This window comes from Poecilia reticulata, linkage group LG6, assembly GCF_000633615.1.
Source record: "Poecilia reticulata strain Guanapo linkage group LG6, Guppy_female_1.0+MT, whole genome shotgun sequence".
Lineage (NCBI taxonomy): Eukaryota > Metazoa > Chordata > Actinopteri > Cyprinodontiformes > Poeciliidae > Poecilia > Poecilia reticulata.
Window position 1 is genome coordinate 26,932,296 of NC_024336.1, and position 13,515 is coordinate 26,945,810.

Here is a 13,515-nt window from a genome sequence, read left to right on the forward strand (position 1 = left end):
CCAATAGATCAATAGTTTGTGCTGAATGGCTGGAGCTCAGACTCCAGAGGTGGAGATCTGACTCTGTTGCGCTCCAGAGGTTTCTAAACGCAGACACTTTTAACAACCACCTGAAAGTGCAACACGGCAGAAACATGAGGCAACACTGCGCGCTCAAACACGGAATATTCAAGGAGTTCCTGGCTGAATTCCTGGGAACGTTCGTCTTGGTAGTAAGTGGAAAAAGATTTCTATTTTCACACTTTGCAGTCATTTCTGAGGATATAGGATAATCCTAAAGGTAATGACGTTAATGGATTTTTCTGAAACTTGTTTTTATTTGTTCCTTTGTGTGTTTTTTAGCTGTTCGGCTGCGGCTCAGTTGCTCAGACGGTGCTGAGTCGAAACACGCTGGGCGAGCCGCTCACCGTCCACATCGGCTTCTCCGTGGGCCTCATGATGGCCGTGTACGTGGCTGGAGGGGTGTCAGGTAAACCTCACTTCAGTAGATCTTTCAGGCGACTTTTTACTTTTATTCCCTACGCTTTAAGAGAAATATCTGTACTTTATACTCCTTTCGTTTTCATATATGGTTTGTTACTTCCATGATGAAAAAATAATGACGTGGAGTCAATAGCAAATCGGACAAAAATCCACCGCCTGTGTGAAGAGTGCCCAAACATTTTACTCAAGTAAGAGTAGGACTTTTACTTTTTACTTTTACTCAAGTAAAAGTAAAAAGTATACGTCCAAGACATGACACAAGTAAGATTAAATAAGTGTTTAGTGAAAAGTCTACTCAAGTATCTGATCAAATGATCAATCATTTAATATTTAAAAATTGCGTCATCAGACAGACCAAAATTTAAAGTTGGTCTTTTAAAGACGAAAATTACAACAACTCATATAAATAACACAAAGCAACAAAATCAAGCAAAAGAAACGTTTTACGTATTTTAGATTTATCGAAAGTAATTTTGTATTCTGGAACGTAAAAATTACTTTTTACTTGAGTAAAACAGTTCAACCTTTACTTTTACAGAAGTATTTTTTCATACAAGTATTCTTATAACTTCTGACACCTCTGCTGCTGTGATTCATATGATCCACGACTTACTGGCTACAGTGGTGTTTCTCAAAGTGGGGGGTGCGACCCACTGGAGGGCCGCCACATGGCGCCAATGGAGTCCGAAAGTCGGAGGGAAGATGAAGAAAAAACTGAAAAAAAAAGGAAAATTAAATCATACATCCCTGTCAATTAAAAATGTGTAACCAGTTTCAGTACGTTCAAAAAACAAACACAACTCTGGGTATGTCAAAAGCAGAGCTGTACCCATGCTTAATGTTTAGATTTTATTGCCTTATATGTATGAATAATATTAAAAAGTTACATAAAATAGGCGAATGTGGTGGGAAATTTTATCTGGTGATATATTCAACATCAGATTAATAAACTCGTAGCATGTAATAATTGTATGAATGTAATAGTTATTAAATTGTAAATAAAAGCGAGGAAGATGACGCTGTTTGGGTGGCTTGGAAAAGTGATGATGACAACTTGTTAAATAATCTGGGGAAAAAAATTTATTATTGTCCTTCTAATTTTTCCCTTCTTAAAACAAAACTAACTAAGAGAGGAGTTAAATAATGCAGCCGCTCTGTTTTGTGCTGCATCTTAACCTTGTGGCTCGTGAGGCTTGGAAGCTCTGAATAATTAAACTTTATGTCTTTCTGCAGCCATGTGCCATCTGAACTGTCAGCAGGAACGTGCCACCTCTCTGCCCAGGCCCACTGGCTGAGCTCTGGCCATTGATTTATCAGCACTACAGAGCAGAGCCTCTCCGGGGTCGTACATAACCCTGGGCAGTAAATGTCCTGCAAACACCATTGATCAGACAGACAGAGTCCAGTATCCAGCTGAGGATGCTGGACTGAGCCGGTCAGCAGCTCAGGTGGATCCAGAAACCAAACAAACAGCTTTGGCTTAATGAGGCTTCAGCAAAGAGTGGAGAAAAAAGAAACTACAGTTACGGCTGTTTTTTAGTATCAGTGCCATTGTAGATGGACATAATAACGGAGTACATTTCTGCCAAAAGAAAATTAGAGATTGAGCTCAGAGTTTTTTTATTTATTTAAAAAAAAAAAACATGGACATTTTTGAATTTCAAAAGTCAAAACATTTTTGACTTTTGGCCATTTTCTGAGTTTAAAAAGTTGAGTTTTCTGATTTTTGAAAGTCAAAAATTACCAAAGTTTTTCTAAAAGATTTCTGAGATTATTCTCAATTTTCTTTTTCTTTTGGAAAGTTTAAATTTTGGGAGCTCAGAAATGTTTTTATTTCTAGAAAAATTCTCAGATTAACCTAAAAAATATCAGCATTTTTCCAACAAATCTACAACTTTGGGGGCTCAGAAATGTCTTTGTTTTTTCTAGAAAATTTCTGAGATTAATCTCAAATCTTCCTTTTTTTCTAACAGATTTACAACTTTTGGAGTTCAGAAATTTTCTCGTTGTTTCTAGAAAATGCCTCAAATTAATCTAAACATTTCAGATTTTTTCTTGCGAGATTATGACTTTTGGAGCTAATAATTTCCTTTGTTTCTTCTAGAAAATTTCTCAGATTAATCTCAAAATTTCAACATTTTTTCTTGCAAATTTAATGTCCTTATTTTCTCACAAACATTTCTGAGATTAATCTCAAATTTTATGAGTTTTATGAAAGAAATTTACACCTTTTTACTTTCTAAATTGCCTCTGGTGTGCCGTTGTAGGCTAGAGCAAACTGAAGTTCAGCAAAAAGAAATCACAGTTCTGTTTTTTGCTGACAGTGTGTTGGTGAAAGTTCAATTCCCTCCAGTGAGATTGATAGCAGTTTGTTGAAGTTGAATTTCTAATCAGTGGCCATTATTCTGTATTTTGGCTCTCAGACATGCATAATAAAACCCCAAACAGCCCAGGGGTCTGCTCCCCTTCTGCTGCTCCTCATAAATGTGACAGCCTCCCTGATAATGGAGGGGATATTAAGTCGGTGAGCCGCCCTGCACCCGCTGCAGCCCTCTGTCACTCTGTGCTTTGTTCTGTGTCTCAGGAGGCCATGTGAACCCCGCCGTGTCTCTGGCCATGGTGATTCTGGGGAAACTAAAGATCTGGAAGTTTCCCTTCTACGTCATCGCTCAGTTTCTTGGTGCTTTTGCAGGAGCTGCAGCCGTCTTTGGATTATATTATGGTGAATGATTAGTTGTTTTTTTTTTTTTTTTTTTTACAAATTACACTGCAAAAGCACAAGTATGCAAAACTGATTTGATCAGCTGCAAAGGTGGATCCAGGAACCAAAACAAACAGCTTTTTTGTAATTACAATCCAGACCATAATAATGACACTGCAAAAACACAAAATCTTACCAAGATTTTTGTCCTACTTTCAGGAGCTAATGTCTTAGTACACTTGAAATAAGACAAAACTAACTTATAAGTAACTTTTCAGCAACAAATAAGAGCTTGTTTTAAGTCCGTATTTAATAAATATAAAGTACTAGCTGCATATGTGGATTTTTTTGGTGCCTATAAAATGGTAAAAATGTCTGTAAGTGAAATAATCTGCCAGAAGAAATAGTTCTTTTTATCAGTATTCAATAATTATTTACTTTAAACAAGCTTCTACATTTTGTTGGAAAGTTAGATTTTATTTCAAGTGTAATAAGATTTTTGCACTAGAAATTAGCTAAAAATTATTTTGTAAGATGTTCTGCTTTTCAGTGTAAACCAGTGTAATTTTCCCATATTATAAACCATAACATGGTAAAAATGTCTTACTTTTCCATCAATATGAAGGAATTATTTACTTAACATAACCTCCAATATTTTGCTGAAAAGTTATTTGTAAGTTAGTTTTGTCTTACTTAAAATGTACTACGATATTTGCACCAAAAGTATTTATGTTTTTGCAGCGTCAAAATGTACAACAAAATTTTTTTTATCCGTTTTTTGAACAGAACTGGGTTGAGGAATATTTTAGCTGCTTGTTCCTCTCTAGACGCTCCTGCGTGGTTAAAAACGTCTCTTTGTCTTCATCACAGATGCTTTCATGGACTTCACCAGCGGTATTCTGTCGGTGACAGGAATCAATGCGACAGGTCACATTTTTGCCTCCTACCCTGCCAGACACCTGTCAGTCCTGGGCGGCTTCATCGATCAGGTTGGTTCTGGTCGCTCTGACCCATAAGACCTCACATCCGCTTTCCACCGCAGCTCCAATTTGCTGTTTAAACCCCACAAAGTCTGGCAAATACGGTTAATGCAGCATTGATCGCCCCACATAGTCTGAGAACGGCGCCTCTTCCTGCTCGGTTTGGGTCTGATGGCCCATTTCCTGGGTTCCACTGGACCAAGTTACCACCGTTTTCAGTCAGTTAGTCAATGTGTTGATTTGAAAAGTAGCACACTTAAAACTAATAACAGCAGAATATAACATAAGCATATCAGCACGGTGTTTGTTATTTAGTATGTAAATAAGCAAATTACTCATAATTAGACACAACTAGTCTTTGATATGTGCTGAATATTTATCAAGTGGCTTTAGAGGGATTTATTACGTACATTAAAGGTGACCTGTTATGCTCCTGACCAGGTTAGGATACGTTTATGGGCTGTACAAAACACCTTTACTACATCTTTTTGCCAAAATCATTCTTAGAAAATAATTTTGAGCTCCTTTAAGAATGAGTTGTTTTGGGCCTCTGTCACTTTAAGTCCAAATAAGCTGTTGCTGGCCACAACGTTTACACTCACACATACAAATGACCACAAACAGATGCACAGTTATACAACCTTACAGCTTTGAAAACAAAAGTAGAGCCTCCTGCATAGTCAACAAGAATGCAGCAAGTGGTTTCTGGGTGGTAAGTCAACAGAAAAACACTTGTCTTTTCCAGCAGCCATTGTGCAGCACCTACAGCAGTAAAACCAGCTGTCCAAACATGCTGGGATCCACTTTGGTTGTTAGGTAACGGGTTGCTGATTTGTGACGTCACGTTCTGAAGGTTTTTGAAACGGTTCATTAACTTATTGACAAAAATTGGCTGGGTGGTTTTTTTTTTAGGCATTTGAGTTGTTTTCAGAAGCACTAAAAAAACCAAATGGAAGTACAAAAATGAGCAAAATATGAATTTTGCATAATAGACCCCCTTTAAAAACAGACGTGGCTTGAGACGAAGGGATATACGTAGCGGTTGGTGATATGATATTTGGATTTTATCGCAATATTTTGTGGCACTGTTGTGATAACACTGGAGATAAAGAATCTTCAGTAATAAAAATCTATTTATTACTTATTTTTTAGGTAACTGTATGTGACTGCATGGCACAGAGTTCATATCACCACAAACACAAAAAAATTGTTCTTCAAAAATATTCCCATTTAAGAAAATAATGCGTGTCTAATTTACGGTAAAATACCAGCAGCTGTTGTTGCGAAAATTTTACAGTAAAAATACGGTAAATCCATATTTATATGGTAACATTTCTGCAGTTGCCAGAATGTGTGGTAGCAGCCAAACCTGCCAGTGTTTTACCGTAAATTAGAGATGTTTTCTTTTACAATATGGCTTCTTTAGGTCATCACTTATTAAAAAAAACACTGTGACTTATATAACAAATATAATACTTACATAACATGGAGAAAACAGCAGAAATAACATTTCCAATCATACTGCAGGTTTTGTTTTGCTTTCTTTTCATAATAAGTGATAAAGGATTCAATAAATCCCCACCCCTAGATGTAAAGTGTGTTTTAAATATATTTTGAGGTGTATAAGGGCTGCACAGTGGCGCAGTTGGTAGAGCTGTTGCCTTGCAGCAAGAAGGTTCTGGGTTTGATTCCCGGCCCCGGTCTTTCTGCAGGGAGTTTGCATGTTCTCCCTGTGCATAGTGGGTTTTCTCCGGGTACTCCTGTTTCCTCCCACAGTCCAAAAACATGACTGTCAGGTTATTTGGCCTCTCCAAATTGTCCCTAGGTGTGAGTGTGTGTGCATGGTTGTGTGTCCTGTGTGTCTCTGTGTTGCCCTGCGACAGACTGGCGACCTGTCCAGGGTGACCCCGCCTCTCGCCTGGAACGTTAGCTGGAGATCGGCACCAGCAACCCTCCTGACCCCATTAAGGGACAAGGGTGTAAGAAAATGGATGGATGAGGTGTATAATAAGTGCTAATATACTAAAGATTGTTCTATAAGAAAGGCTGTGTAGACTTCAGTTAAACAGCAAAGCGTTTTATTTAAGCTCTCACATACTGCATGAGCAGTGGCTGATAAAGAGCTACTGCGCCCCCTGCAGGTGGTGGGGACAGGTATGCTGGTTCTCTGCATCCTGGCGATCATTGACGGTGGGAACATCGGCGCTCCTAAAGGAGTGGAGCCGCTGGCCATCGGTCTGATCATCATGGCCATCGGCGTCTCCATGGGACTCAACTGTGGCTACCCTCTGAACCCGGCCAGAGACCTGGGACCCCGGCTGTTCACCGCGGTGGCCGGGTGGGGGATGGAGGTCTTCAGGTAACTGAAATCCAGACTTTTTAACTGAACTTGATCAGACTTTAGAAGCACAGAGCAGATGTTTTCTGCATATACTTTTCCCTGATGGTTTTATTCTATTGAGATGAGTTAATTTAATCAGATTTAACACAAAAACTGTTAATCTAGAGGAAACCAATCGGGAAATGAATGTTATCTTAACTCCTGTTGTCCTCATTTTCTGTGTATAGAGAAAACATATACAAATCTCAGTCATTTTGACCCGAGGACAACAGGAGGGTTAAGAAAACCCATTGAGAAATGTTCTTATCTCAAGAAAACTATGTGGAAATGCACTTGTTATCTTGAGAAAATTATTCAGCTTCCTCAGTATATAACAAGACTGGTTATCTCGAGAAAACCATTTGGAAATTTACTCATTATTTTGTGTTTTTTCGAAAAAAAAAAAAAAAATTTGGAAATTTAAGCATTATTAAAAAACACGTGGAAAACATCTGCTTTTGGCTTCTGTTGTTACTATTGTTACTAATATGTGTGTAAACAGATAAATAGAAAATAAACATCATGTATACCTAGCATGAGTCGTGTTAAACGAATATTTATCATGTTTGACCAGGTTTTTAATTTAAACAGTGATGAAAAAATCGGAAGGCCGTCCGGGTTACACACACCTGACCAATTGATGCATTTGAACCTGAAGACACTTTCTAAACTTTACGCACAGAGAACATCACAGATGTGACTAAAATCAAATAATTTAAAAAAATCAGATCTGAATATCGTCTCTTGCCATCTGGGAACTGAGCACTGAAAAGTTCATGACATAAAAGTTTACCTCTGGTGCCTCATTGCTTCCGAATCCTTTGAAAGTTCATGTCTTCATTCAGATTTCCATTAACTGAGCCGTTTTGTTACATAATGTCACATGTTCCCACTGCAGCCAGCCAACATTTATCCAGCCATCGACTTTTCTGATTCTGTTTTTGTGGCTGGCAGCACTGGAGGCTACTGGTGGTGGATCCCAGTGGCGGGGCCCATGGTGGGAGGCGTGGTGGCGGCCGTCCTCTACTTCCTGCTCATCGAGCTGCACCACCCCCACGACGAGGACGAGAAGGCCCACGAGGTGGAGGAAGAGGAGGAGGAAGAGGAGGAGGACGACGATGACAGCAGTCTTAAGGATAAATACGAGATGATCGCCATGAGCTAAAACATTCAGCGCCACAGTCAGGACAGCTTCTACAGCTCTTGCCTGGGAAGAGTATGGAGCTAAATTGGGGCCAGAAAGTTTGCTCAATTTAACTTTTTTTTTTTTTTTTTCAAACTAAAAAAATTATAATAATTGAAAAATAATTTTGAAACCAAAAAACCAGTTTGAAACGGAAGAAATTTTTTTTTTTGAAAAGTAGTTTTGAACTTTAGTTTCAAATCTTTTTTCGGTTTCATAATTACATTTCAGTTTCTGTTTATAAAAAATTGAGCAAACTTTATGGCCCCAATTTAGCTCCATTTGTTCCATACATATGGAGCAATATGGAGCTCAATTTATATGGAGATGAATTTGAGCCATAAAGTTTGCAAAATTTTTTTTTTGTTCTGCAACTGAGAAACAAAGCTCTAACAGGAAACTGGTTCTGATACTGAAAAAAGTTTTGGATCTGAAGAGAAAGATCTGAAACTGAAAAAAGAAAATGAAAAGTAGTTTTGAACTTTTTTCAGTTTCATCATTATTCTTCAGTTAAAAAACACACTTGGACTAAACTTTATGTACTTTATAAAACTCCATATCCATGGAGCTAAATTGGGGCCAGTAAGTTCGCTCAATCTGATTTTATTTGTTTTGTAACTGTATGTCTCATTGTTGACAGTTAACTCATATTTTTTTTGTAAATACAATCAAATATTTTTAGCACAAGTCATTAATGCTGAGCTTCCCTTTAGCTTTTTCCCTCAGTGATTGTGACAATTATTTGTTTATATTAACTTTAAGTTTTTCTTCAAGTTTTAACATTTTTTGTACACATGATTATTTTTCCTAGTTGATACTTTTTGGGTTTATTTCACTTAGTACAGTTTGTCTTAAATTAAAGTTTACACAAATAAGATCTCATGAGAAATTTTAATTCAGTTTTCCATTTGTTCATCCATGCAATTTCTATGCAAATTTGAATTGAATTTATTTTAATTAACCATGGCCAATCAGAGAGCTGCTCTGTGTTTGCGGAAGTAAACATGGATGCTAACGGTGGAGCACAGCTTACGATTTTAAAGTTGTTATCCAAACCGAACCAAGTACGTCCGCCATGGTTGTTGTTTCTCTTCCCGTCTGCGTATCTCAGGGCGCAGATTAGTGATGTTTGTCGAGTATCAATGACGTCCAGGTCAAAAGATTGCGACATGGCCGTTCAGATTCTGGTCACATTTAGAAAAATCGGCTATGTATCGGATTTAGAACCACATACCCAAGTGACCTGAGTCGCATTTGTAGAAATCTGACCTGTGTTTCAGACAGAGACCAGATAAAGGTCGCATTAAGGCAAAAAAAAAAAAAAAAAAAAAAAAATCGGATTTGGGTCACTTCAGGCTGCAGTGTGAACACAGGCTAGTTTGAAGAAGCACGACAAACAACAAAAAATTATCACAAACATTTAACAAGAAGAAATGTAATTTTGCCAAATCTTTGATTTAAATACAGAATCATATTATAAAATCATTGCTTTGCCGTTCTAGGAATTATTGGACTGAAACTGCAGCAGAACGTCAATATCGATGATCAATAATACACCACTCTTTGCTGCACGTGCATTTCTGCAAAGTCTTTCCTGCACTAATCCCATTTGTTACATAACTAAACACACTCAGAAAGCAAAGTTAAGGAAAAATACATGTAATAGAGCGTATCAGAAATGCACTGAAACAAGCAACCATGAAGCTAAAAGAAACAAATTATAAAAACGAACTAAAAATCAGTAAGTAAATTTATATAACACTTTACGTTTTCTGCTGCAAAGCGTCCAACTAAACATTTTCATTAAAGTAAGAGCTCCCTCTTCTGTCCATGTCTATGTACTGCACCCAGTGGGGTGAACAAGGTTAGTATCACAAACAAAAAAGCTGAAAAGAAATGAGAAGAATATCAATCATAAGTTAAGTTCTCCGATTGTTTCACCCATTTTTATGAAACTACAGCTACTTGAAGTTTAATTAACTGAAGGATAATGCATGAAATATTTGGCGGAGGTGAGTTACGACCTTATTAACAGTAAAACATCAGTTAATATGATATGTTAACCAATACTGTTATTATTCAGAGTTTCATTTTCTCTTTTTACAAGTGTTGCACGACTCCCATATTTTCTAGCCAATATGAATTATTGGTTCAGCTGCAGTGAACTTTAGTGAGGATTGGACAGCTGCGCCAGGAGTTTCAGGGTTTAAAACTAACTGAATAAAAGGTTTAAAGTGTCCAGAAAACCTAATGAAAATAACATCACACTGCAAAAACACAAAAGCTTTTTTTGTCTAGTTTCTAGGGCAAATATCTACGCTTGAAATTAGACAAAACTAACTCATAAGTAACTTTTAAAAAATAAATATCTTCTTTAGAGACAATAATTCCTGAATATTGATGAAAAAAGATTTTCACTGGCAGATTATTTAATTTATAAAAAGACTATTTTCTCATGTTATAAGTGAAATAATCTGCCACGGGAACCAAAACTTTTTTATCAATATTAACTATTTAGTTAAAACAAGCTTCTATATCTTGCTGAAAATATACATGTAAGTTAGTTTTATCTTAATTCAAATGTACTAAGATATTTGCACCAGAAATAAAATGTATTTTATAAGGGAAAGTAGAAGTATTTTTTCATAAATTATGAAGTTATAATATGGAAAATAAATGTCAGGTTTCCCTGGCAGATTATCTTTCTTATAACCAGCACTTTTTCATCAATATTAAATAATTATTCAATCTAAAAAAGCTAATATTTCTTGTTAAAATAATTACACGTAAGTTAGTTTTGTCTTATTTCATGCATACGAAGATATTTTGCACTAGAAATTAAACCAAAATTTGGTACGATTTTATGTTTTTCTGACTAAGATTAATTTGATAAGAACCTTATGTAGTTAACTTTGCCTCTTACAATTTACATTAATTAAATAAAAGTACAATTAGAAGTCTGGTACGGGATTTGTAGAGGTTGCAAAAAAAAAATGTAAGTAAAAAATTATCAATAAGTGGAAGACATTTAAAAAGGACATTTAAAAAAAAAAAAAAAATTCCAGGTGAGTTTATCCTGAAAGCAAGATGCTAAAAAATCTCCAGATATTAAAATATTTAAATATTGCACAAGTTTAGCTTTCAATAAGTGCAAGGACGATTTAATTGTTCCATGTAAATAAGAATAAAATTCACATAATCTTAATTGTGACCTTAAAAAGCCAAAGAGTGCACACGCATTGCAGACAGTAAACAGAGGTCTATTTTATTTTGAATGAGTCTTTTAATTAATGCATTTCAAGTACTCCAAAAATTACATCTCTTTGCACAATACAATTTCAAATTTTTATTTTCTTTTTTTTTAGTAAAAATGTTCAAAGTGAACAAAAATTTCGAATACTGTATAAAACACAGTGAACATTAAAATCAGACAGTAGTTTTTACGCTTTAATCATGTGTTCTTACGGCCTACATCACCTACGACATTTCAACTCAATTTGGACATTTTCAGTGCACGTTTATCTAAAAACTTTTACCAAGACTACGAAATTAAAAAGAAAGTAAATTTACAGGCGTTTTTATTTTAAACTTCTGCTCGTCTACCCGAACCATGCCACAGGATAAGAAAATGAAAAATAAAAATAAAATAAAAAATCATAATGGGAATGTAACATCATCACTGAATAGTTTTATCCTCCGTTGATGACAGTGGTAAAAAGCATAAGCAAATTCCAGTTCTACTTGCACAAAGAAGAACATAAATAACTTAGAAGAGAGGAAACTTTGTCACATATGAACATTTTTAACAAGTTACTTTGAATTTAGAAAAAAAAGAAATAGATGTATCAAAATGTACTTTTCGTTTTCAAATTAAATGCTAACTTTTTTGTTGTTTTATTTTTTTCCCTCCAAGTACTGTACAAGTTTACAGGTAAATTCTTCTGGCCTGACAGGTGAGATGAGATTTGAAAAAGAGAACTTCATTTTGTACAGAGATGAGGAGTAATAGCAACCGCCAAGCTATCGAATTCATCCGCCTCGTTGCAGAAAACGACGCGTGTTAGTCGTTTACGTCGACCGCTCCCCTACAGAGCTCACTGCGACGAGGACAAAACTAGATTTTATTAGTGTTGCATGCATTTAAAAATAAAACCAGAGCTCGTGTCCTATGAAATACAAAATCTGGGATGCGTCTTCTTGTAGAGGCATTCATGATATTTTACACTTAAGCAACATCATTGGGGATTTTCCCCCTGGAAAAAAATAAAAATAAAAAAAAGGAGTACATGCATTTTCAATTCCTTATTTTCAGTCAGATTTTGTTCTGCTCTCGCTCAAAATTCACACACAAAAAGAAGAAGTAAGCAGACAAAAAAATACATTTTAAAGTATCTTTTGTCATTTCTCTAGTGCAAATATCTTAAAACACTTGGGGGGGAGGGGGGGCGAGACAAAACAACCTAACTTATAAATAAATTTTTAGTTGTTTAAAGTCTAATTCTTTAATATTGATTTACAAAAAAGGTGCAAGGTCCACTGGTAGATTTTTTTCACTAAAATACACTGCAAAAATCACAAAATCTCACCAAGTATCTTTGGTCTAGTTTCTAGTGGAAATATCTTACCATTCTTAAAATATGACAAAACTAACGTACAAGTAACTTTTTAGCTTGTTTTAAGTAAATAATTCCTTAATTTTGATTTTAAGAAAAGTTCTAGTTCCAATGGCAGATTATTTCACTTATAACAAGACATTTTCCCCATGTTATAAGTTACGGTAATTTATCTGCCAGTGGAACTAAAAATTAAGGAAATATTAACTTAAAACAAGCCTATATCTTTCTAAAAAAAGTTGCTTTAAAATTAGTTTAGCTTTTTTCAAGTGTACTAAAGATATTTGCACTAGAAACTAACCTGATATAACTTGGTCAGATTTCGTGTTTTTGCAGTGTGTGAGAAGAATCTGTGGAACTAGAACATTTTCATCAATATTATGCAATTATTAACTTAAAACAAGCTCCTATATCTTGATAAAAAATTATTTTAAGTTAGTTTAGTCTTGTTTGAAGTGCAAAAAGATATTTGCATTACAATTGAGCCAAACAAATGTAGTTAAATGTTGGTTTTGCAGTGTATTACAGCGATCAGATTTAATGTTGCTTATGCAAATATCTTCTGTTCCTCCTTTACTGGCATGAAACCTGAACCCTCTGCTTTGTTTTCTGCTTGCAAATTCATTTTTGCTCTCTGCCTGATGACAGTTGCAGCCAATAAAATGGCGGCGAGACTCTGAACGCAACATGTTCACCCAACAGACGGAGGTGCTGCCAGTCAGTCTCTGCAAACCGTTGAGGAGGGAAAAAAAACTGAGATTGCAGATTTTACCATTATTTTAGTGAAACTATTAGGAAAAGAAATTTGTGCAAAAGGCATTTAATCTGACATGTAAGGTTGAGTTTTGTGCGAGAGCAGAAAAAACATCTACTGGAGAAAAATAAGGAATTTCAGTCAATTTAAACATGTATGCTCTTACGAGTTAAAAAAGAAAAGTCATGATTGCATCACCAGGTACTGTTCTTGTCATCTAATAAATAAAATTCACAAAAAGGGTTCGTTTTGCAAACACCTGAGGTCAAACCAGTCACACTTCCTTCCTGCTGCCGTCTCAGTGGGTTTCTACGGTAAACGTCCTGCACCGGTGAGCTCTTTAGGGGATCAGGAAGTAGCTTTTCCATCAGATTAGTAGAGGAGTTAGTGAACAACACTGCTGCATTACACTTCTCTTTCC

At 35.9% G+C, this 13,515-nt stretch overlaps 1 protein-coding gene across 1 annotated transcript; it reads left to right on the forward strand.

Moving 5' to 3' along the window:
• The first annotated feature begins 7 nt into the window (after positions 1-7).
• aqp9a (aquaporin 9a) lies at positions 8-7,807 on the forward strand. The gene is made up of 6 exons (XM_008412008.2): positions 8-212; positions 343-469; positions 3,068-3,205; positions 4,055-4,173; positions 6,306-6,523; positions 7,499-7,807. Exons 1-6 carry the CDS (start codon positions 135-137, stop codon positions 7,707-7,709), a joined length of 891 nt encoding a protein of 296 aa, XP_008410230.1. The 5' UTR covers positions 8-134; the 3' UTR covers positions 7,710-7,807.
• Positions 7,808-13,515: the final 5,708 nt, after the last annotated feature.